Genomic DNA, 25,742 nt, shown 5'->3' with positions numbered 1-25,742 from the left:
GGTACAGTATTGTTACCTACTCCTCTTGGTGACGGTCATTCACTGCTCATATTCAATCAAAAACATGCTGAATTCAGAGCACAGTACTGGAGGTTCAAGAAAAATCACCATCATCTAAGGACTGTGTAATATAAGGAGATAAGGGCACAATTCTATACATGCCTACTCAGATGAGTTTGATGGGATTTACACCCAGGTAAGTATATGTAGGATTGCAGCTTCTGTCTCAAAATTATACCTTTGGGGGACATTTTTCAGAGACTTTGATACAGTTGTGTGTGTGTGTGTGTGTGTGTGTGTGTGTGTGTGTTTGTAAAAACTGATTATGCATTAAGTGTTCCCCCAAAACTTTCTGCCATCCTTTCCAACTCTGAAATGAGAAAGTTTCGCTGAACTTAAAGTTCAAATACCAGATGGGTTGAGTTTTGACAATCATTTCAAAATTGAGTGTGATCATTTTTTCCTTAATATGTCTCAACTCCCTTTTCTCTCTCCCCATTTTTTCTAGGCCTGTCCCAGGCTCATTATCGTCATTACTGCAACTACACAACCGGCAACGACAGCCAATGCCTGCCTCTATGCCTGGGACTCTACCGAATCCTACCATGCCTGGTTCCTCTGCCGTTTTGATGCCCGTAAGTATAATTTGATGGTATTGGTGATTCAAAGTGCTTTTGCCACCTGTCCCCCAGAAAGGCCAGACTTTCTAGAAACTACTGTATATTGTTTTCTAATTTAATGTAAATGCTGATTTAAATCAAGGGTGCATTGTTTTCAATTTAATTACTGTACCTTTGCATCCGTTAGAAGGGAAAAAAATTAAGAGGTCTGCACCTAGAAACCTCTTGGTATTTTTGTTTCCTGATTCTGTTCGGCTGGTTATAGCTTAGATTCTGCCATGTTCTTTTTCTTTTTTGATCGGCTATGTTTGTTACCCCACATAAGAAAAATAATAAAAACTAAATGAATAGAAAGAAACAGTATTGTTTCACTGAAAATAATGCAACCGCAACGCTTTTTAAAGTAAACAATTCTTGAGCATTTCTCCTGCAATATGATTTTCAGGAACATCATTTTTGTTTTGCTTCATGAACTGAGTATTTAAATAATGTTGTGCCGCAGTAGTCTAAGGCAGGCCTGTGAATCCCCCCCCCCTTGCTGTCAGATTCAACAGCTCCATTGGGAAAAACCTCCCATTCCCAACCCCCCTAGATCATTTTATACATATATCTTAAACAAGTTAGTTTGGGCTGCCCTGACAGCATCAGCCATAATTTTATACAGTGATGTTTTAAAAGCCACTTAACCCAGTGTGTTGTTTTCTAAAAGCAAGGGGAAATCATTATTGAAAGTCTCAAGCCTAGGTGACTAATTTGTTCTCCTGGTGAAGAGGCAGTTTTCTATTGATTGTTGGACATAACCAAGTTACTGGCTATATTTTCTGAAAGCAGATAAGCACAGCCAGCAAAAGTGATTGCCACCCTGCATGGACACAATGAGCCTCGCTCATACACCGTTTGTAGAAAGCCTTTGGAAAATTTATCTCACCTTTCAAATAGAATCTGATTTATTTTGCTCTTTATCCTTTTCAAGATGGAGCGACAGATGTCCATGAACACCAACATAATGGGAATGCAAGGCCCAAACCTCAGCAACCCGTGCGCTTCACCGCAAGTCCCTCCAATGCACTCAGAAGCCAAAATGGTAAAATATTGAAAACATATTGTATATGTTGTCTGCTGAAAACATTGCTGTATTATGTTCTCCGTTTGCTGGCCTCTCGGGACAATCCGAATAATTCCTTTCTGGTCATGTGATTACGTGTCTGCTGCAAACAAGTTCAGAGCATGGCTGACTCAGTTGATTTTTGTGTCTCGGTTGGATAGGGGCTAGATAGGTTGGCCCCCACCAAGAGCGCAAGCCCAGGGGGTGCCTCAGAAATCATGGAGAAAGATGGAGAGAGACAGCGATTGCCAAGGGTGCAAGGGACAGCGGAGGTGCCAATCCATCTCCTTGCCAAGGGTGCAAGAGAGCCTAGGTACGCCTCTGGATGCTGGGCATAAGATATTGCGAGAGGATACTGAGCTGGAGTACTTGAACGTTAGCAGTAGAATTGCGTACATAGAAGATTGCTTTTAGGTGCAAGTTATAAGAAAATATTTGGTGGAGTGGAAGGAGGTGCAGAAATGGTCTGTGCCATTGGGCGCTTGTAGAAATGGATGGATATGACACTTGGCTGAAGGAATCCTAGTGAGTTTGCTTCCCAAGTGACTGGATATTTGATTCTCTTGCCTGTGTATATTTAATGGTGTGTTTTGTTTAGCTTTGTTCTTCAAAGTGGATCCTGAGACCTTAGAATATAAAAAAGTAGAGATGGGTGAACTGCTGGCACATGCAACTTTTCCATATGCTTACAAAAAGTCCTCTTTGACCCACTTCCTCATTAAATGTGTGTTTGTGTGTGTGTGCATAATACATATTTAAATATATATTTTAAACAGATCGTCTCTTCAAAATAATGCATGCCTAAATGTTTTCTCTCAAAATATGCATTTCTAAGCACAGTGTGCCTTTAAAAATGTTACATTTTTGAGCTGTTGGAATATTTAGAAAGTGGGGGGGGGGGACATGAACGTTCTGAACCGCAAGTTAGTCGAGAAGGTGTGGATCAGTCAGTTCATATTGCCATTTGGAAAGATCAAATTCCTCCAGCACTGAGAAGTCAAAGCTGCTGTCATATGTATTAAAACTCATTTGCATTGCCCCTCACATAGATATATGGTATATTGGACTCCTGTTCACCACTTTACTGGGATTATTAAGAAGTATACAGGCTATGGAAATAAATAAAATAAACATGCGCACATATACATGCACAAACATGCACACATATGTGCATAGATTCTCTCTCCATCAGCTTGGTATAACTGCCTAGCTGCTATCTGTACCACATGGCTCTCTAGGCCCAATGAGCGACCTGCTCCATCCTCCGCTTTACAGCACTCTTTGCACCTCCCAGTGCCCTCACTGGTTTAAACACCGCCCCCTTGCTTTGGCATGCCATCAGTGGCAGCGCCGACTGTTTCTCCACTCCCCCCCCCGCCTCTTCCCTGCCTTGTTTCATTTTGAGAAAGGGCTAAAGGAGGCCTGCAGAGGGAGATATTTTCAGTAAGGTGGTCAAAAGATGCTTCAGCAGCCATGGTTTGCTGCTGCTGCTGCTGCTGCTGCTGCTGCTGCTGCTGCTGCTGCTGCTTAAAAAAAACCTGTTTTAAACTTTATGGATAATTTCTTGTGACATTTCTTAAAAGCAGGGGGGATTTGATTTAAATCAAATTGATTTAAATCATGATTTAAATCACTAGTCAGTGAGACTTGATTTCAGTCTTTTTTTTACAGAAAGACTCATTCTTGCTGGTATAATCTTAATATTTACAACCAGATGAAGGTTTCATATTTGGAATAATAAATTTCCAGAGTAGTTTTTACAGTTACATCAAAAATTACTGATTTGGTTAGACTATTCGAAATACATAGACCGATAATTATGAAATTATTGTGAGGCTTAATAAGTCCACTGTTTATATTTTGACAACTTTTCTGCTTCCTTAATAACAATTGAAACAATTTATTTAACTAAAACAATAACATTGTGGCATATGTATCCATGTTTGTTAAGTGATGTGGTTAAACTTAAAAAATAAAAAAACTTAGACTGAGTTTTAGCATACATGAAAAACTTAAAACAAATCCTTATTTCCTGATGAATAGCCTTTGAACTATAATGTAACTTGAATAGAAAACTATCTTTAGAAATATTTTTCCTCCAAAAGCATTTTATTTTAAAAATCCAATTTAAATGAAAAAATCCGATTTAAATAAAAAAATCTGATTTAAATAAAAAAATCTGATTTAAATAAAAAAATCTGATTTAAATAAAAAATCTGATTTAAATAAAAAAACTGATTTAAATAAAAAATCTGATTTTTTAAAATTGATTTTTAAAAAAAATCATTGATTTTTATCCACCTTGGTTCAAAGCAGCGGTTCTAGCCACCATGGCAAAGTGTGGCAGCAGTTCTCTCTTGCCTGTCCAACCCAGAAGGCCTCACTTTGAAGTACCCCCTTGTTCTTTCCTCAGAAGTGGGGCACCATCTTGGGGGGCTGGCCCCCCTCTATATCCCATGACTATGGTGTGCAAGCCATATGGCATGTGCGCAAGATGTCAGCGCATCACATGGCGTGCATGTGCGCACCGCACAACAATAGCCCCTTCAGTCATGGGGGCAAGCCAACACGCTTGACTCAGAGTAAGAGGAGTTGGCAGCGAAGAGCTTTGTCTCCACATGAAAATGGTCTCATTCCATCTCAGGGCCTTTTTTTCATCTGGAACTCACCAGAGCTCACTTCCAGAACCTCTCAAATAGCTGCCTTTCCATCATTATAAGAGAACAAGGGAAGAGTTCCGGTACCTATTTTTCTAGAAAAATAGCACTCTTCTACCTCATTATTAGGCTGTGGACTTCCGTACGATCTAGGCTCGCTTGTGCTAGTGTTGAGTTGTTCTTCTTCTTATAAGTCTGAAACTACAAGAAGCAGATACAGTGGTGCCTTGGTTTAAGAACAGCTTAGTTTATGAACAACTTGGATTAAGAACGCCGCAAACCCGGAAGTAGGTGTTTTGGTTTGTGAACTTTGCCTTGGAAGCAGAATATGTTCCGCTTTCTGTTGAGTGTGTTCCATTTGTAAACTGAGTCCTCTGCTGCTATGGGAAAGCATGCCTTGGTTTAAGAACCCTTTGGTTTAAGAATGGATTAAGTTTGTAAACCAAGGTACCACTGTACATAAAAAGTGTTTTCAGGATTCTGATACGGCATTTCTGAGCAGAGAATCGCCTCAGTTGATCAGGGGAGCTGTAGTCTATACCAATACAAAATGGCATTAATAAGTGGGAGACAGGCAGCTGGTCCCTAGCATCTCATATTGTCACCACATGCTTATAACTGCTTATTGCCGATTTGAAAGAAAGCCGCAATGTGTGCTTTTGAAGTTACTGTTGTTCGCCGCAGGAGGCGGAGGAGGGAAGCCTTTGCCTGCCAGTAGATACGATGCGCACTTATGGTAGACATGAACGGCCACATCTTTAACTCAATATAAATTTCAGCTAGGCAGCCAACCCAAGTCTTTTTAACACCTCAGCTGAAACCACACTCTGTAAACATGCAGTTGGTTGGCTTAAAGCAGCAGATGTAGCCAAAAGAGTTGGCAACAGCAGCCAAACTAAATCTGTGGTCAAGGGTTTTTTTTCCTGCTGTGTGCCATACCGTAATCGTGATGTGCCAAATAGCAACAGCATCTCCAGCCCAGCTTATTAAATCTTTCTGGGTTAGGCTGCCGGCAAGTGTTCTCTCCCCCCCCCCCCCAACCCAAGTACTGTTGAGCCAAGCAAAATACTCCTTGGCTGAAGAAGAAAAAACACCGCAATTGGCATACATTTCTACTGTTACTTTGCCTCCCCCCCCCTTTTAATGGAACTCTGAGGCTTTAAAACTGAAATTATTGATACATATGGTGAGAATTCTGTTCTTTAATACGTGCAATTAAGTGGATCACTTTTTAATCTGAGTAAATTTGTTTTGGCTTCAGAGTCAGATTTGCAAAGGTGTTCCCCTGGCAAGCTTTTCCCCAGCAGATAATTCCAAGAACCAGCATACAACAGGATGTCATTAACCTGTGGACTTAATGACTTTTTGATGGAAGCAATGTTTAAAAGAATTATAATATGAATTGATGTGCATTAAGCATACACATGCATCAATCATTCATTCAATTTCCCTAAATATGCTGTGCATTGTAAACTGATTATAAGCTAAGAAATGTGTATGTTGCAAAGTTATAAAAAGTCCCAAAGCTGTGGTTATTACAAAAATCAGTTTTAGGAGTCTTCTTTTGCTTTGGATCATAGAATCTTAGAGTTGGAAGGGACCCAGGGGTCATCTAGTCCACCCCCTGCAATGCAGGAATCTCAGCTAAAGCATCCATGACAGATGGCCGTCCAACCTCTGCTTAAAAATCTCCAAGGAAGGAGAGTCCACCACCTCTTGTGGGAATATGTTCCACTGCCAAACGGCTCTTACTGTCAGAAAGCTTTTCTGAATGTTTAGTCAGAATCTCCTTTACTGTAACTTGATGCCATTGCCTTGAGTCCTACCCTCAAGAGCAGAAAAAACCAGCATGCTCCCTCTTCCATGTGACAACCCTTAAGATATTTGAAGATGGTTATCATATCTCCTCTCAGTCTCTTCTTTTCCAGGCTAAACGTACCCAGATCCTTCACGTGTTCCTCATAAGGCTTAGTTTCCAGATCCTTGATCATCTTGGTTGCCCTCCTCTGCATACATTCCTGTTAGTCAACATCGTTCTTAAATTGTGGTGCCCAGAACTGGACACAGTGTTCCAGGTGTACCAAGGCAGAATAGAGTCGTACTGTTACTTTCCTTGCTCTGACACTGTACTTCTGTTGATACAGCCTAGAATAGTGTTAGCTTTTTTTGCTGCTGCATCACACTGTTGACTCAGGTTAAGCTTGTGGTCCAAAACTTACAGTACAAGCCTTCACATGTTTACTCAGAAATGAATTCTATCAAGTTCAATGGGGTTTGATCTCAGGTCATAGAATCATAGAATTGCAGAGTTGGAAGGGACCCCGAGGAACATCTAGTCCAGTGTTTCCCAAACTTGGGTCACCAGCTGTTTTTGGACTACAATTCCCATCATCCCTGACCACTGGCCTGCTAGCTTAGGATGATGGGAGTTGTAGTCCAAAAACAGACTCAAGTTTAGGAAACACTGCTCTAGTCCAACCCCCTGCAATGCAGGAATATGCAGCTGACCCATATTGGAATTGAACCTGCAACCTTGGCATAATCAGCACCACACCCTAACCAACTGTGGATATAGGTTTGAAGTCGTACAGAGTGATCTGAAATTCACATTATGCTGGTGGAACAGCCAATGCATGCTTAGCCTGAGATGGTAAGAAAAAGCACACAAGTAGAACATTGGTTGGTGTAAATTTGCTGCATTGACAGGAGTGTGAATAGAAGAGGTGTAGAATTTGGCATAACTGTTCTCTGCTGTGCCACTCATGGCCCACCCATAACTCTACCCCTTTTCAGCCATTTTTTCCTGTATTTTCAGTGGTAGGATAGCTCTACCAGTATATCCAAAGTATTCCACTGACATGTTTTTTCATTGTGTATCTGGTGTTCTGCTGATACAGCAGGACTCCTGCCAAATCCTATTGCCCTTCAGCTGGCAGTTCTTACAGAAAGGATTGCACCCGCGGAATCATGTTTTATTGTGTGTGTGTATGCCACAGTATATATAGGACGCGGGTGGCGCTGTGGGTTAAACCACTGAGCCTAGGGCTTGCCGATCAGAAGGTCGGCGGTTCGAATCCCCGTGACGGGGTGAGCTCCCGTTGCTCGGTCCCTGCTCCTGCCAACCTAGCAGTTCAAAAGCACATCAAAGTGCAAGTAGATATATATAGGTACCGCTCCGGTGGGAAGGTAAACGGCGTTTGCGTGCGCTGCTCTGGTTCTCCAGAAGCGGCTTAGTCAGGGGGAACAGTCAGGGGTCCCTTTAACTATACCTTTTTACAGTATATATAACGCAGGAAAATTGTTGGGAGGAAAAAGGAAAGAGCAACTTTGCATACATGTTGGACTTGTTGGAATGAAGCACATGAACCAGTGCTTTCGAAGGAGTATCATTCCTTTATCATATCATGATTATGTGGAGAGAGACATAGTATCTGCTGTGTCAAAGTGGACAAGTTAGTTTTTGATGTAAATGCTTGAGCCTTCATCAATTACTTTTGGCTTATATGTGTAATTTTTTACTTTGTTCTATACTGCATTTTTTTAAAAGGTACGATTATAGTTTTAAAATGACAGAAAGTGGAGAAAACCAAACACCATGATGGTATCCGGCCCCAGTTTGTATAGGTTCATAATATTTGGGGTCGGAGGGATAAGGAGCAACCCATGCCATGTTGGGGAAAATATTCCTGTTTGGAATTTAAAAACAACCACATGGCTCCTGAGGGCCCTTGTGGAATCTTGAGATCAGATCAGAACATAAAACATCAGTGAAAACCGCAGTAAAGCATTCTCTGTTAAAATTGAAGTAAAGAAAAATCCTAAAGCAGTGGAACAACCTATCAGCAGATAATGGTTATGGGAGCTGTGCGGAAGCTGCTAGGTCTAGTAGTGTAGCTGCAGTGTGTATGTGCACAAATGCTGCAGTGATACATAGGTAACATTAGCCTTGTGGATCATTTCCACCTCGTCCACAACTCAGGGTGGGAAGGGTCCCGGTCAGGTTTAAAAGCTTGAGAAATTGTTTCACTTTTGGATGGTTATCAAGGTATCTCTTGATTAATCAAACAGCAGATTTCTCAAAACATGAATTGCTTTTAAAATTACTGTAGGTTCCTTACTAAAACTCTGGATGTCAAGTGTCCAAGGTTATCAGTGTGGTCCTGTGCATATTGATGCTTCTGTGTTGTGGATTGACTGCAGAGGCAGGGGCTTGGATTAGATGACCTTTGACGTATTGTCCAATTCTAAGATTCCCTTATATCTGCTTGGAAGTAAACCCAGAGAGTTTACTTGGCTTATTCCCAAGTCGGTGTGCAATAGCACTGGGACCCTGGGCAGGATCATGCCTTGCCCCATCCAGATTGCAGTGCCTTTCTTTGTGAATTCATCCCGCCATCCATAGGATGTTTAATTGATGATAAGTGTCACGCAGTACATAAAAGCAACTCCAGTGTGTGTGAACTAATAAAGATTGCTCGTTATTTTCCAGGGGGAGGGAGGGAGGGAATGGAAGGAGGAAGTGGAAAAAGTAGCCAGTGCCATCCTCATGTATATAGTAGTGTTCTGTCAGAAGCCAGACATACTAAAAATATTTATGCAATTTAAAATAATTTGCACAGGTCTAGCAAAGACTATTTTAGGCATTCAAACACTTGCAAGATCCCATTAGAATTCGTGCGTAGCCTTGGCACCTGAGAATATGGCATTACCAAACCTTTCATGTGAGAATGAATGTGAACTGAACTACTATAATAAAAACATTATTTCTTGACAGCATCCTAAGCGGGCAACTGGACGACACATGTCTTTTCAAAACAATATTTTTTAAGTCTTACTTGTATTCGCATATGTGCCCAGAGGTGGGTTTCATGCTAATTTAAACACTTCACAATTAACATTTAAAAGCTTGTGGTTGCTACTTATCAAAAAGGGGGAAAGAAACCGAATCGCACTATGCGCATCTGGCCCCCAAATACATTCACATGCTTATTTTAAATACCTTTTGGAAGCCATACATCGTATCCTCAAAACCAGACATGACAACTTTTCCCAGTTCGAAGGCGAAACTGTGTAATTTTAACTAATTATAAAACTGATCTTGCAAATCACCCACTGAACAGCTGGTAAGAAAAATAAAATTACAAGAATAATGGCTGGTTCTCTTTATTTGCATTAACATGACCTTAGCAGGCTCTAACATATATTAATGCATACCAGGAATTCCTTTGTCCTTACCTTCCATTTGCTGCGCAGTTTCCTTGAACTTGGCTAGGTCACTTCATCTCCATAGTTCAGTTTCCTTTAAACAAATTTGGGGTTTAATTACTCAGGCCAGAATCCAAATGATCCCTTGGGCTTGTGCAGGCAAGTTATGTGTACATGTTGGGGCTTCTCTCCCCCCCCAATCTTCAAATAGTTGTGCCCTTGTGGCCCCTTTCACTCATTGCCGCAACACATGGGCAAAATATTGTTAGCAGGGTCACACGCACAGGCCTCTCCTGCCCCCCTGGCCTTACTCCCCAACATCTGCATTTTGAGTAGGGTGTCTGTGTGTGTACTCAGAATGAAGGAGAAAACTTTCGCTTTGCATTTAAAGGCAAACTTAGTTAATGTGCAGCTTCTGCAACACTATACAAACTAGCACACGGCTGTCATTGAAAATTCACGCTTCTGCGAATTGTGCAGTGCAGCTTTCTAGTAATGTGTAAAAAAACAAACACACGTGCTAGGCTAAATTATATGCAGAATAACGCATGTAATACCGGTAAAATAATGCATGTATCACATTAGGAAAATTTCTTGTAAAAATGTATATATTAGGAGCATATTATAGCATAAATGTGTGCAATTTAGGAGAGACTCGTCCTAAAATACTGATTAATTTTAATGCGGGCAATAACATTATGCTCCAGGTGCAGCTGGATCTCTAACAGGTACACAACAAAAACATAATGGGAGTCCATTAGAGCATAAAAATGTGGGTTGAAATTTGCATATTGGAATGTACCTATCCACTGGGTTTCACGCCCTTCTATTATTGCGCCTTATTTTCAGCTCAATAAATGTATCAACAAGAATTTTAAAACACATGACTTCAGATAAAATAGGCGCCTGTCTCCATTATGTGAAAGCAAGGGAACTATATGTGGAGGAACCATTCATTCAATTACTTGTATTAATATTTAACAAAACAATGCAAAACAAATGCCTACTGATTAATCAGAGGCAGCTTTTAAATTGATAAAAATATTATTTAACTTATTCATTGATTGCATTTTAGAGCCTGAATTAATTTCAGAACTTTCAAAACAAAATTTATTATCATATTATATTATATTATATTATATTATATTATATTATATTATATTATATTATTAGAATATATTGTGGGAGAGGACTGAAAAAAAGAAAGAAAAACATATATTTCAATAAAAAGAAACGGGAAAGTGTTTCGCAGCTCATCCTTTTAACTGTAAGGGGTTTCATGAATAGTTGGCATGCTTACTTTCCTGAGCAGATAAAACTAGATCACACACACACACACACACACACACACACACACACACACACAATATACTGTATAGACTCTATATAGACTCTATATCTTCTGCCTTTGAGGCCGTTTGTGATGTGATGAGACATACTATTCAAGTGCATGGCAGATGAAGGAAGAAAAGCCTGCAATGTAAAACAACGTCGTTGTTAATGGTGCGTGAAAATAATCCCGGAAAGTGAGACTGCACAAATTCCAAGGAAAAGGCTTTAAAATATATCCATGCACCAGAAATTCCCATCTCTGTAAAACAGTGGGGGGGGGGGTTAAGACTATCATTTCCTTGCTACCCTTGGCCAAAAGGAGTAACTTTCATGTACACCAGGTTCAGGGAGAGCAACACAGCATACACAAGGAGTAGCCGACTTGACGCCCTACAGATGTCATAGAAGTGTAGAGTTGGAAGGGACCCCAAGGGTCATCTAGTCCAACCCCCTGCAGTGCAGGAATCTCATCTAAAGCACCCAGAACAGATGGCCATCCAACCTCGGCTTGAAAACCTCCAAGGAAGGGGAGCCCACCACTTCTCATGGGAGTCTGCTCCACGGTCGAACCGCTCTTACTGTTAGAAAGTTCTTCCTGATGTTTAGTCCGAATCTCCTTTCTTGTAACATGAATCCATTGATTCTAGTCCTACCCTCTGGAGCAAGAGAAAACAAGTTTGCTCCCTCTTCCATTCTGACAGCCCTTGAGATAGTTGAAGATGGCTATCATATCTCCTCTCAGTCTCCTCTTATCCAGCCTAAACATACCCAACTTCATCAACCGTTCCTCATAAGGAAGGCTTGGTTTCCAGACCCTTGATCATCTTGGTCACCCTCCTCTGCACATATTCTAGCTTGTCACTATCCTTCCTAAATTGTGGTGCCCAAAATTGGACACAGTACTCCAGGTGTGGTCTGACCAAGGCAGAATAGAGTGGCACCATCACTTCCCTTGATCTAGACACTTGATCTAGACACAGTGTAGAATAGCATTAGGGTTTTTTGCTGCTGCATCATACTCTCCACTGTCATTGGACTACTATTGCCATCAGCCTCAGCCAGCACAGCCAATAGTCAGTGGTGATGGGAGTTTGTAGTCCAACAACATCTGGAGCAGGCATAGGCAACCTTGGCTCTCCAGATGTTTTGGAACTACAACTCCCATGATCCCTAGCTAACAGGGCCAGTGGTCAGGGATCACGGGAGTCGTAGTTCCAAAACATCTGGAGAGCCAAGGTTGCCTATGCCTGAGAGGGTCTCACTTTGGCTAATCCCGAGTTAAATGTTTTGCGCCCAGTGATTTTCATCCGGGGTGAATTAAAATAAAAAACCACCACCATTCAAATGACTCATGAGAGAGAGAAAGAAGCATGAAGTTGTTGTATGAAGTAAGTGGTTATTTTAATGCTCAGCAGACTTGAAATTTAAAAAATGCAGGAAATATTCAGGCTTGTTTCCATAAAACATTAACTGCATGATAGAATAGTATAAAAAAGGATAAGAATCGCTACAGATTAAATCAGCAATGTTCTAGTATTTAACATATCCACACACACACCCAAACAATGTGACTCAGGAACATATTCTCTTTCTTCTTGAGTCATGGAAGGCCTGAGAAAATCTCAATTCTGATTACTTCATCGTCAGGATCTCTCTCTCTCTCTCTCTCTCTCTCTCTCTGTGTGTGTGTGTGTGTGTGTGTGTGTGTGTGTGTGTGTGTGTTGGTTGCTGAGTTGTTCTGGGGTCCATATGCTTTTCACTGGCTAGGGCATATGTTGCAGGGAAATTGCCTTACCCTAGCAATCAAACCACTATTTTTACTTTTTAAATGGGGTCAATGAATCTCTTCTGCCGCACAGATCTAGAATTTTAGGGACATGGTCATACTGACTGCGAGAGGATTTATGGGGGAGACCTTTAGAACCAACTCATTTGTTTGAGTTGCGTCATGAATTCAGAAAGATAGTGAAAAATTGTGGCACATCTGAATCTTGCCTCTACATTTCATCTTTCTAGGTGACGTGAGAAGGGGAGGTTTGCTTTTCTCTTCCATTATGGTATACGTTGTTTGCTTATGGATTTGTGCTGGCACATTTAACCATGAGTGAAGCACAGGAAGTGGGAGCTTGGCCCGCTTTCATGGTGTCTGTCGCAAAATTGTCCGGGGGGGTGGGTGGGTATGAAGTTTTGTGGGAGCTTGAAAAGGCAGCGTGAAGGAGGGCTATCTTTTGATGCAGCAGCAGCACCCCCACCCATTCGCTACATGGAGACAAGATATGGCACTGTGCACACCACCTGTGGCTTGTGTTTGTTTGTGTGTGCATGCGCACGCATGCACCTGTGTATTTGCATTTGCTATATACTGAATTTAGCAATTCTGAAAATAATAAGAATGTAACCAACAGATCTATGACATTTAAATGTGAAAATGTGATTTCTAATTGTGATTTAACATTTTGCTGTTGATTTAAATATTATTTGGGCATGTTCTAGTTGGAGCACAATCTATGCACATGGTGCTTTACAAATAAGATGTCTGAGCAAAGGACTTCCAGTCTAAGAATGGAAGCCCGCTTGATCTGACTTGTCTTTGCCACTTCTTATTATTAATAATAATAATAATAAATTTTTATTTATACCCCGCCCTCCCCAGTCAAAAACCGGGCTCAGGGCGGCTGACACCAACAGAATTACAATAAAACATAAAAACAATTAATTAAAATACAGATTAAAATACAGTATTAAAATTTAAAGTGCAGCCTCATTTCAAGTAGTCCATAAGTCATATAGCATCAATAGGGATGCAAGAAGGCAGCCATTTCCATTCCAACTCTTTTTCATTCCTTCATTTGTTTTTGGGGTTTTTTGCCGCTTTCCCACACACACACACACACACACACACACACACACATCATGCTCAAAGCGGCTTTCGACAAAGAAACAGGGATGCATTTTTTTTTAAAAAAAACCCACTGCAAAAACAATTTCATAATAGCAAATAGCGAAAGAATTGCAAATGTAATAACATATTAAAAATGCATGCCAGTACTAGAAATACAGTGGTACCTCTACTTACGAATTTAATGCGTTCCGAACGCACATTCGTAAGTCGAAAAAATTTGTAAGTCGAATCCCATAGGAATGCATTGGGAGAAAAAAATTGTAAGTCGAAGCAACCCTATCTAAAATTTCGTAAGTAGAAAAAATCCTATCTAAACCGCATCCAAGATGGCAGACGGAGCTCCGTTCATAAGTAGAAACATTCTTAAGTAGAGTTATTCGTAAGTAGAGGTACCACTGTATAACAACAAGCAGCACCCAATAGCAAAATTACAAGGGAGCGTCACAGTTTCACCTTAGTCCTAGAAACACCCTTCCCACGATGTTGCTCACAGTCCCTCTCCTGAAGCAGTTTCTTATAAGGCATCCGAGGGCAAAGGGGGGTAGCTGGAAACATACTCATCCCGTGTATGCATCACAACCAGAGCTGTTTCCATTCTGCTGCAGTTTGGTTTCTGCCAAATGCTACATTATTCACCTCACGTTCTGCTATTTAACATAGGTTACATACGTTGCATAACTATTCACATAACCTACATAGCTTACATTCATCTCAATGTAAAGAAAACGTCAAAACAATGTAAAAAACCCACCCATGTCATAAATTATATATTGTTTTTGCAGTCTTAAAAACAAAACAGCAGCAATGATGTGAATGAATACCAGTTGTATTCACTTCCATTCCTAACCACATGTGAACTGCAGCAATTTCTGCTCCCTTTTCCATTTCTGTCAGGATTCTTCAATATCCCTAAATGTCAACCAAGTTTAGTTCTGTGTTAGTTTGGGAGGATTCCTTCCCTTGAATGCTGCTGGCTTAGATGGATTTCTGGTGGCTTTAAGCCTGGCCTTCTACACTTTTGTGATTCCAATATTCACCTTGCATGAATAGCAGGCACTGAGATTTTAAATTCCACGAAACATCTAAAACTTTCTGAGTTCATGTTTTCCCCCTCGTGAAACTCTTCAGGGTTTGTTTTTGCTCTTAAAAAAAAAAACCAACCTTACGTTTTAATCATGAACCTTTGTTTTTCAAGGGAAGTTTAATTTCGAAGGAGCTTGCCGCTAAATGGAAGATTGTGTTATTACCGTGTTTCCCCTTTTTTAATACGTAGTCATAAAGTAAGCCATGGCAGGGTTTTAATGCATTCGCGAAATATAAGACATACCCCGAAAATAAGACGTACCTTCTTGCTTTCCTTTAGAGCCTCGAGAGGCTTGAAACCATGAATTGAGCGCGTCACCAGGTGAGCCACGCTGGGAGCCTTTCCGCTCTTCCCAGGACTTTTTTTCCACTTGGGCCGAGCGCCCGGACAGGAAAACCCCTCGGCGTCGGGAGCCCTGCTGGCCCCTTCCGCGCCACCGGAATGTTGTGGGGCCGCATGGCCCGAAGCAGAGCGGCGGCGGGTGACAGGCAGCGGCAGGAGCCGCGCCGCCGAAAAGTTCTGGGGCCGCATGGCCTGAAGGAGAGCGGCGGCGGGTGACAGGCGGCGGGAGGAGCCGCGCCGCGGAAACGTTCTGGGGCCGCATGGCCCGAAGGCGAGCGGCGGCGGGTGACAGGCGGCGGGAGGAGCCGCGCCGTCGAAACGTTCTGGGGCCGCATGGCCCGAAGGAGAGCGGCGGCGGGTGACAGGCAGCAGCAGGAGCCGGGCCGCCGAAAAGTTCTGGGGCCGCATGGCCCGAAGGAGAGCGGCGGCGGGTGACAGGCAGCAGCAGGAGCCGCGCCGCCGAAAAGTTCTGGGGCCGCATGGCCCGAAGCAGAGCGGCGGCGGGTGACAGGCAGCGGCAGGAGCCGCGCCGCCGAAAAGTTCTGGGGCCGCATGGCCTGAAGGAGAGCGGCGGCGGGTGACAGGCGGCGGGAGGAGCCGCGCCGCGGAAACGTTCTGGGGCCGCATGGCCCGAAGGCGAGCGGCGGCGGGTGACAGGCGGCGGGAGGAGCCGCGCCGTCGAAACGTTCTGGGGCCGCATGGCCCGAAGGAGAGCGGCGGCGGGTGACAGGCAGCAGCAGGAGCCGGGCCGCCGAAAAGTTCTGGGGCCGCATGGCCCGAAGGAGAGCGGCGGCGGGTGACAGGCAGCAGCAGGAGCCGCGCCGCCGAAAAGTTCTGGGGCCGCATGGCCCGAAGCAGAGCGGCGGCGGGTGACAGGCAGCGGCAGGAGCCGCGCCGCCGAAAAGTTCTGGGGCCACATGGCCCGAAGGAGAGCGGCGGCGGGTGACAGGCGGCGGGAGGAGCCGCGCCGCAGAAACGTTCTGGGGCCGCATGGCCCGAAGGAGAGCGCCGGCGGGTGACAGGCGGCGGGAGGAGCCGCGCCGCCGAAAAGTTCTGGGGCCGCATGGCCCGAAGGAGAGCGGCGGCGGGTGACAGGCAGCGGCAGGAGCCGCGCCGCCGAAAAGTTCTGGGGCCGCATGGCCCGAAGGAGAGCGGCGGCGGGTTACAGGCGGCGGGAGGAGCCGCGCCGCCGAAACGTTCTGGGGCCGCATGGCCCGAAGGAGAGCGGCGGTGGGTGACAGGCGGCGGGAGGAGCCGCGCCGCCGAAACGTTCTGGGGCCGCATGGCCCGAAGGAGAGCGGCGGTGGGTGACAGGCGGCGGGAGGAGCCGCGCCGCCGAAACGTTCTGGGGCCGCATGGCCCGAAGGAGAGCGGCGGTGGGTGACAGGCGGCGGGAGGAGCCGCGCCGCCGAAAAGTTCTGGGGCCGCATGGCCCGAAGGAGAGCGGCGGCGGGTGACAGGCAGCTGCAGGAGCCGCGCCGCCGAAACGTTCTGGGGCCGCATGGCCCGAAGGAGAGCGGCGGCGGGTGACAGGCGGCGGAAGGAGGGGAGCCAAGGAGGGAGAAAGCAGGGCGGGAGAAAAGCCTTTCCTCTTTCCTGCCTTCATTTGTAGTGCTGCTTTCTTAAAGCAGTGTACAATTCTTACTAGTTGTAAGGAGGTACTTACAGTAATAATAATAAAAAGACACCCCCCGAAAATAAGCCATAGGCTTATTTTCTTGAGTAAAATTAATATAAGACGGTGTCTTAAAATGTGGGAAACACGGTAAGCAATAAGGAGACTTTTTGAAAGCCTTTTCCCTCTTAGTCTCACTTTTCAGCAGCCCAGAAGATTTTGCCCAGGCAATTTTGGATGTGAACTAAACTGGCCAAAACATTAACCAGGCCTCTTACATCCCATAAATGTCAGCGGAGTTAGATAAATACAAATAAATGAAAATTGTGACTTCAGTTCCTTAAGCAGCCATGCAGTCTCTTTATGCAAGTTGTAGGGAGAAACTGAAAATGTCTGTGCCTGCCTTCATATGACTGCACTTGCCAGCATGTAGCTCTCATGAAGGAGCCTAGAGGACTGTTTTCCTGGTGTCCACAAGACATTGGCAAGACATCGCCTATTGGCAAGCCCCTCTATCTTTTCTTTAGGGGGGCTGTTCTTTTTGGCGATCGTTGGTTTCATGGAAGCACTTTTTGCAGCTATTCTCAATACTGTGCTTTTCACAACTGCCCCTGGGGTTATCTTGTTTCCAATTAGCCTATTTAGTATGCAGTTAATTGTAGGTAATTATGGCCACCATTTTACATGCAGTAGACCGCAGCCATCTGCATACCCAGTCAGGCACACCAGAGGAAAGGATGCTGCATTTTCCAGGAGGTTTGCAAAAAAGACACCCTTGGCCACCATGAAGGGATTGCTTTGTTGCCAGGCAGTAGACCAGTATAGACTAATTTTGGGTATTGGTGTATGACATCATCATACATAACACTGCAGTGCAAATGGCTTCTGTTCAATGTTCCAGTCACCATGCTACTTGCTTCCATTCCTCCTCTTTCTCAGTTTTACACAGACACTGACAGTCAAAATTCCATGGCCACTAAGCACATTCAGTCCTCATTGAACTATTGTTTGTGCCCTCCCGCTGAGAGCCAGTGTGGTGTAGTGGTTCAGAGCGGTAGACTTGTAATCTGGTGAACGGGTTCGCATCTCCGCTCCTACACATGCAGCTGCTGGGTGACCTTGGGCTAGTCACACTTCTCTGAAGTCTCTCAGCCCCACTCACCTCACAGAGTGTTTGTTGTGGGGGAGGAAGGGAAAGGAGAATGTTAACCGCTTTGAGACTCCTTCAGGTAGTGATAAAGCGGGATATCAAATCCAAACACTTCTTCTTCTTCTTCGATCCCTGCATTTCCTCCAAGCCTGCTAACATCTTGCACAGAGGTGGTGCCATGTTGGCCAGATAAACACTAACACTCACAGCTTAAACATTAGAAGTAGAGGAAATGATACAGGTGGGTATACAGTTCCCAGAGTTGGCCAATGGTAGCTGTATCACAAAACCCAGTACCTAGAAACCAATAGGCCAAACCATTTGTTGAGATGAGATTCCAATCACATCTCCAATTTGCTGAGCATTCTGGAATATATATTCAACCATACATTGAATAATGTGGTAGCCACCATCACGTCCTACTCCTATTTTTAAGATTTCATTTTGAACCATTTGAACATGTGCACATCAGTGTTTGGAAGACTTAAAGGAACAGTCACACAGCTCCTCTCCCCCTGCTGCACATTACATTCTCTGGTACCCTGACTTCCTTCTCCCCTCTTCCACCTTTCAGTAGTCCATTCTATAGCCATCCATCTCTCTCTCTCTCTCTCTCTCTCTCTCTCTCTCTCTCTCTCTCTCTCTCTCTCTCTCTCTCTCTCTCTCTCTCTCTCCCCCCCCCCAAAAAAACTACTCTGATTGAAGATGGGAGATCTGAAGGAATCCAACGTATGACAGGCTTCATCCTTATCACAATTTGGCAAGTGGCAAGAATTCAATGAGAAGGCATAGTCGCTAGGAATCCATTGCATATCAGACACAAACATACTGTGGCAGTGAGCATAAGCACACATTGGATTGCTTCAGAAATGTCATCATGAACAAAGCAGGAGGGAGCAGGGAGGGAGGAATGATCTCTTGCCATGGATATGGAGTATATGGGCAGCTCAAATGTCCCTAAGTTGCATCAGCTCTGCTGCACAATCCTTGTAAAAGGGCACCGTTACCCTTTCCCCTATCATCTTTTTTAAAGGTAAAGGGACCCCTGACCATTCGGTCCAGTCGTGACCAACTCTCGGGTTGCGGCGCTCATCTTGCATTATTGGCCGAGGGAGCCAGCGTACAGCTTTCGAACTGCTAGGTTGGCAGGAGCTGGGACCGAGCAACGGGAGCTCACCCCGTCGCGGGGATTCAAACCACCGACCTTCTGATCGGCAAGCCCTAGGCTCTGTGGTTTAACCCACAGTGCCACCCACGTCCAATTGCCATAGCAGCAGAAGCTGTAACACAGGTGGAAAATATTTCCCCTACTGACACCCCAGAGAGCCAGTTATTGTAGTCAGCGCTGGGGCAGATGGACCAGTGATATAACTTGGTATAAAACTGGACAGCTCAGTCAGTAGAGCATGAGACTCTTGATCTCAGGGTCGTGGGTTCAAGCCCCACATTGGGCAAAAAAAATTCCTGCATTGCAGGGGGTTGGACTAGATGCCCCGTGAGGTCCCTTCCAACTCTGATGCTATGAAAGCTGTTTTCTGTGTTTCCCAAGCACTACAATGGATACGCAAAGAAAAGTGCTTGCATTCCTTTCTTTTAAGATGGCTTATTTGGGGATCTAGGTTACTTTGCTCCTGCCCACCTAGCAGTTCGAAAGCCCGTCAAAGTGCAAGTAGATAAATAGGTACCGCTACAGCTGAAGGTAAACGGCGTTTCCGTGTGCTGCTCTGGTTCGCCAGAAGCAGCTTTGTCATGCTGGCCACATGACCCAGAAGCTTTACGCCAGCTCCTTACGCCAACCCCAGAGTCGTTCGCGACTGGACCTAATGGTCAGGGCTCCCTTTAGCTTTACCTAGGTTACTTTGCAAAACATCAACAGTTATTAACCTCTTCCACTTTAATCTCTGAATGCCATTCATAGGGTTGGTTGTGATAAATTATGTACCTAAGAAGCAACAGTGTTTGCTGAGATTCTTCAAGCCGACAGAGTCACATTACCCACAGTATCGAAAATGCTGATTAAAATTAAATCGTGGCAGATAAAAGCAGTGTTGCAAAGGAAGGCTCTGTTACAGCCAAGTCACTTTCCAAGCTAACCTCTGACTTATTAATTTCGGCTACAGGCTGCAGTCTGCATGCGCTTTCTAGTTGTAATGAGCATTAATTGATTAGCTGGATCTATGCAGAGCTTGGGCACTAGTAAGTACTCTCCCAGTGGGTACACAACTAAATAGTTTATGAGGTAATTAGTATTTTAATGCCTTTTCTAATGAGCCTTTTCAGTAATGAAATCTCATGAGACTGTTATGGGCTCATATATTTCTTCAGACACAATAGAAGCTAAAGCTGCTGAGAGATTTTTAAGGCGACTTTATAAGTCGGTTTTAGTAACTTACTTCTGAATGCTTGCCTTATTCACATTTGTTTTCTAAATTAAAAAGAAAGGTCTAATCTTTAATTTTCTCCCGTCGCCGGCTACTTTCATACAATATGCAGCCAGTTCAAAGGCTCCGGGTGTATTTTGGAAGGTGCTACCTGATCTTTGCGATTCTGCAATGAATAAATAATACCATGGTGTGTCAGGGAGTTGTTTCAGACACACAAAAGAGAATCAACAACAACAGCAACCACCACTCTGAGCCTGGCTGTATATTCTTGGGATTTATAACCGGTGTCAGGTTCGAAAGAACGCACACAAAAATTACAGGCTTGTGGTGTCAAGCCCCAATCTATACCCCAGATGCTTAGGAGGGGGGGGGGAACCATAAGGGCTGTGACTGTGAAGCTGCTTTCATGTTTGTGTGTGTGTGTGTGTGTGTGTGTGTGTGTGTGTGTGTGTGAACTGATTTTCTTACATTCTGTGACCACAATCCATCACAGGCTTAAGTGTGCTTAAGCCCATTGAAACCAATGAGCTTGAGCACTTAGCTTTGCATTGCATTATTGCTCCTGGCTCCAGAACCTCATATAAAGAACCTAATTGAAATTCCAGCAGGAGATGGCAGACCCTCTACAGGTTAGAATAAATCAGGTCACAAACCTACTCTCCCACACTTTGATGTTGAGGCTTGGTGTTTGTTTTATTTTAGTCATTGTTCTTCCTGCTCTCTCTCTCTATATATATATATTTCATATTTTTGTAGAGTTTTAAAACATGCACCAAATATAAGACATATTTGGGCTCCAATCCTAAGGGTGGAGAGAGGGAAAACCAAAGGCCTATCCAAACATCCTGATGGGCTCGCACTGGCAGGGCGGAAGTGAGAATGGAAGGACTCCCTCTGTGTTCCTCCCTCTATTTCCGGGCTGCATTGTGTTTTCCCTCCAGATTGGAAGCAGTGGGAGGGAAAGGGAACAAAGAGATTAAGTCGCACTCAGGAGCATAACTAAACATTTCGCTGGTTTGTCAGGGGATCAGATTATTTTAGGTCCTTTGGATTCAAGATGCTTCCTATAGTGGCCCCAAGACGCTTCCTTTTTGGCCCTACTGACTTCTGAACTTTGATGTCAATCAGATCACACAGAGGCACCAGTGGTGTCAGACCAGAAGGTTCTGGGATCAGACCCCCTTTCCAACAATGCCCTCCCAGGGACTTGAGGACTGTGCCCCTTAATGCAAAAAGATGTCATATTTTATTCTAATGCAACATTTAACCGTATAAATATATGTACACACAATGAGGCATCGTTGTTAAGTATGGTTTCGTTTTGCATCCTGTAATTGTCAGGGGTAAATACTGTCACTTTGGGCATTTGATTGTTGGGAAGATCACAGAATTCTGAATCAGTTTTGTATATTGATTTGTATTTATTCATGCCTTTGCTCACCTACCCCTTTGCCAACATCCCTCCCCCCCCCACACACACACACCTGGCCAACCCCTCCTCCTTTTGCATGTGACCAAACTCCCCTTCCTGTACTCCTCACTCATCCCCTCACAGATTTTCCAAACCTCTCCCTTCCCCACTTGCCTCAAAGCCCTCCCTCTCTCCTCACAGCCCCCCCCCCGAGCCCTTTTAAAGGATAGTGGGAGGTACTTCAGTTTAGCCAGCTGCTCACCATGGGGCCACTTGCTACTTGTTTGCTTGTGTGCCTGCGGATTTGTTGTCATGCTTAATTGCAGCATGACCCTAGCCTTACAATTTTATTATATAGTAAGATACATATAATCCCATTAACTTCTATTGGCAAGGTTTACTTCGCAATGAACTTCACACGTTATGGTGAACATAGTGTATATGGGCTTTTCCTATACCAGCGTACATCATTGTAGAAAAACATATTTACCCTGATCTACTAACAGAGATCAACTTGAAGACTAAATAGATGTCCCCTTGCTGGTCTGGGAAGCACATGCCAGACTGGATGCAAATGCACATCTCAGAGTGAATCCACGTGTATATGCTCCAATATAATCACCCAACAAGAACCCCACCTATGGTTCCACACAACTTGTTGCACATGACTTAATGATGTGAACTGACCCTCATTTAGCCTTTGAGCATGTATAATATATTGCAGAATTGCTTTTTATAACAAAAGTGAAAGATAGGAGTTTGGAAACCGGCGTTACAAATTTATTCTGGTTATTGTTAAATTACATATGTCTATACTTTTTGAAAACTGAATTTTATATAATTGTAAACACATATAACCCAATTCTGAGCTCTGTGTTTGGAAATCTAACCTAATTTGAAACAATTTCTAAAGAGGAAAAAGCTCTTAATTGAATTTTAAGGTAGGAGGGGGGAGAGATAAGCCAGTCTCAAATTTCATATAACATCAAAGGTAATATGTCTATTTAATCTGTCTATCAAGGTGAATTTGATCCAGAAACTGCAACTGATTTTCCCCTTGGTTTTTTCTTCTTTAAAGTAAGCTAGGAAATTGTTCCCTAATGTTTTTCCAAAGCGCCCATCAGCTCAGTATCTGTGGCGTTTGACTGATTGCATTTTTTAATAAAAGCATTATTTATCCACAGACTTGGTATGAACAGTCTGGCTTCCAGGAACACAGTATCTTAGAGCATACAGTAAATCGCTTCTAACTTTGGGAGTGCTTCCAAATGGGAGTGTTAGGCACGTTGAAGGTGAAGGGAGACTTTAAAATAATAAAATAAAATAAATAAGACAACTCAACATTCTTGATCACAGCAGCAAATCAAACACTGGTTCCAGCTGTCATTCTTGTCCCTTCCTACTCTTGTGGCTGTCTATAGCTGGTTGCCTTAGAGAGGAAGCACCAACTATGGGGCACTGTGCTAACTTCCTAACTGAAGGAGGAGTAGAGGAGGCAGCAAGTGAAGGACCAAGGGCAAGATGGGTGGTCTCTCTCTCTCTCTCTCTCTCTCTCTTTCTCTCTCTCAGCTGGTTGCAGAATCTCCTTCCTTGGAGGTTTTTAAGCAGAGGTTGGATCATCTGTCATGGATGCTTTAGCTGAGATTCTTGCAGTGCAGGCGGTTGAACTAGACGGCCCTTGGGGTCCCTCCCAACTCTACAGTTCTAAGATTCTACGATTCTAATAAGAATTCAGTTCATTGGTAAGATTTTTGTGAGGGCTCCTTTTTAGTTTATGTCTGCATTCACATGGAACCACCCCAACAGACTTTACAGGGACTGTTCTGGATCAGAGACCATTCAGCTAATTCCAAAAGCATAATCCGGAGCAGTGGGCACAGGCTATGTGAGCAAATGCAATGTTGTTAGTTAATTCTCCTGCCCAACACCCAATCAGGTGGCAACTGCAATCTGGTGGTAAACTGCCATCTGAAAACACCCTTGTAGAGAGACACGCCCACTCCAATCCAGAACCTTGAATGCTCTAATGTGGTCACAGATGAGTCAGCTGACTCTCAAAGCCAATCAAGACTCTCTTGGAGCCAAACTAGTGTAGGTTCAAGCAACTTGTCTTGAGGGTAAGGACTCTGCCTTTCTCCTGCTCCTTGCCCTGATGGCTGCCTCAGATTGTGATCCCCACCTACCTTTGAATTTGCACCTAGACCTGGACCGTTCAGCCATCTATTGCCACCTTTCTCATTCTCCACTTGCCTCTGGCCCTTTGGTCCTCATCCCTCTGACCCAGTTCCTGACACTGAGCTTTTCCATGGACATATATAGCACCTTTCCAGCCCTCGTTTGCCCACATCTGCACCGGACACCAACTGAAGACCATCTTGGAGAAAGAAAGCATGCCTTTCTCTTGCTTCTTCAACACATTTGGCATTCTGCTCTTTTCCCCACAACCTTCTAGTTAGCCTCGCAACAAAACCAGAAGCATCAGCACCAGCCCAAGAAATTTTCATTTGTTGGACTTGTATGTCAGGTTACGTTGTGAACCACCCTGAGATCTGTGGATAAAGGGCAGTACAGTATACAAATTTAATAAATAATAATAATAATACTTTTTTTAAAGGTCTTTCGTTTCTCTCCATATTTTACTTAAATAAAATTATGAACGTTTATTCAAAACCTGCCAATGAGTCTTTTTGTTGTTTCTGTAGAGAAGTAAAATATGGAGAGAAACATTTTATCTATATTAACATGCAGGTGATAACAAAAAAAACGTAACAAACCAGGAGGGGAAGTTGAGGGAAGTCATTGGGGAGGGGGGTGTTGAAAAATGTAAAATTTGATAATTGTTTTTACACTGTTACAAAAAATTCAACAAAATATTTTAGAAAATTAAAAAATAAAAGGTCTTTTGTACAATATATAAAACACAACAAACATGATAAAAATATACTAAGCAATAGTACAATAACAGTTGTTAAAAATACAAAAACGCAACACTGAACTCTGTATTAACTATAAAAATTTGTCTGAGAGAATAGTTCTCTGAGAGAATACTTTTGGAGGTGAGGTGTCTTCTTTCTTCTTCTTTGGCAATTACTCATAGCTGAGTAAGATTGTCTTCCATAAGCACGGTTTGGGTTGGGTTTTTGGAAGACGCCTGTGCGTGATTTTGTTATATGTGTGTAGATCGGTGCACCCTGACCAACGCACAGTCTTCGCAGTAGGGCATTGTTCCGATGGCATGAAGTAGTCACGACAAAACCGGTAGATTCCTATCTGCTGCAGCCTTCATCCGCCTTCACAGCCGTTGTAACATACCGCTTGTTATCATCTGCCTGTTCTGCCGTTGAGGACTTCTTGGATCATTCTTTGTCTAGCTCCTTCCCTTTGACCTTGCCTTTGACCTTGGGTGACCCTGCTGGGAGTACGATATTCCCGACGGCTTCGCTCACAAGGGTCATAGGAACATGCAAGCCCACTCACTGCTACAAGGTGATGATCCAGGTTAGGCACCAAGAAAGGGCTCCCATGCTGATTGCAGTGTCTGGGCAGGTTCATAGTGGAAGGAGCAGTCCATTAGATGTTGGGGTATGAGTCATATATGGATTTAAAGGTCCAAACTAGCACATGAATTCAGCCTGGAAACAAATTGGCAGCCAGTGCTGTACTTGCATCGCCAAAGTCAGTGCTAGACAGTCCCACCTTCTTGTTTCCATTAACAGTTCTTCACTAACTGGAGTTTCCAAACCATCCCCAAAGACAATCCAGTGTGTTGTGATCATCGTGTCTAGAGATTAGCAGAGCATAGACAACAGAAGCCAAGCTTTCCCCATCCAGAAAAGTTTGCAGCTGGCTATCAGCTAAAGCTGGTAGATGGTACTCTGTGTCCTGGACACCACCTGCCTTTAACAGCCCAAATCTCCCCCATGAGGGCCAACATC

The 25,742-nt window shown here is 43.8% G+C and overlaps 1 protein-coding gene across 4 annotated transcripts in view; it reads left to right on the top strand.

Annotated features, from left to right (window-relative positions):
- The window catches only part of CREB5 (cAMP responsive element binding protein 5), a 265,933-nt gene that overhangs the window by 181,699 nt on the left and 58,492 nt on the right, over positions 1 to 25,742 (top strand). For all 4 annotated transcript variants that reach the window (XM_035130003.2, XM_035130002.2, XM_035130006.2 and 1 more), the window contains 2 exons: positions 509 to 635; positions 1,594 to 1,704. In XM_035130003.2, the coding sequence (XP_034985894.1) occupies positions 509 to 635; positions 1,594 to 1,704 (238 nt within the window). The remainder of the gene's footprint in view (positions 1 to 508; positions 636 to 1,593; positions 1,705 to 25,742) is intronic.

This window comes from Zootoca vivipara, chromosome 12, assembly GCF_963506605.1.
Source record: "Zootoca vivipara chromosome 12, rZooViv1.1, whole genome shotgun sequence".
NCBI lineage: Eukaryota > Metazoa > Chordata > Lepidosauria > Squamata > Lacertidae > Zootoca > Zootoca vivipara.
This window is presented reverse-complemented; position numbering and strand designations above follow the sequence as displayed.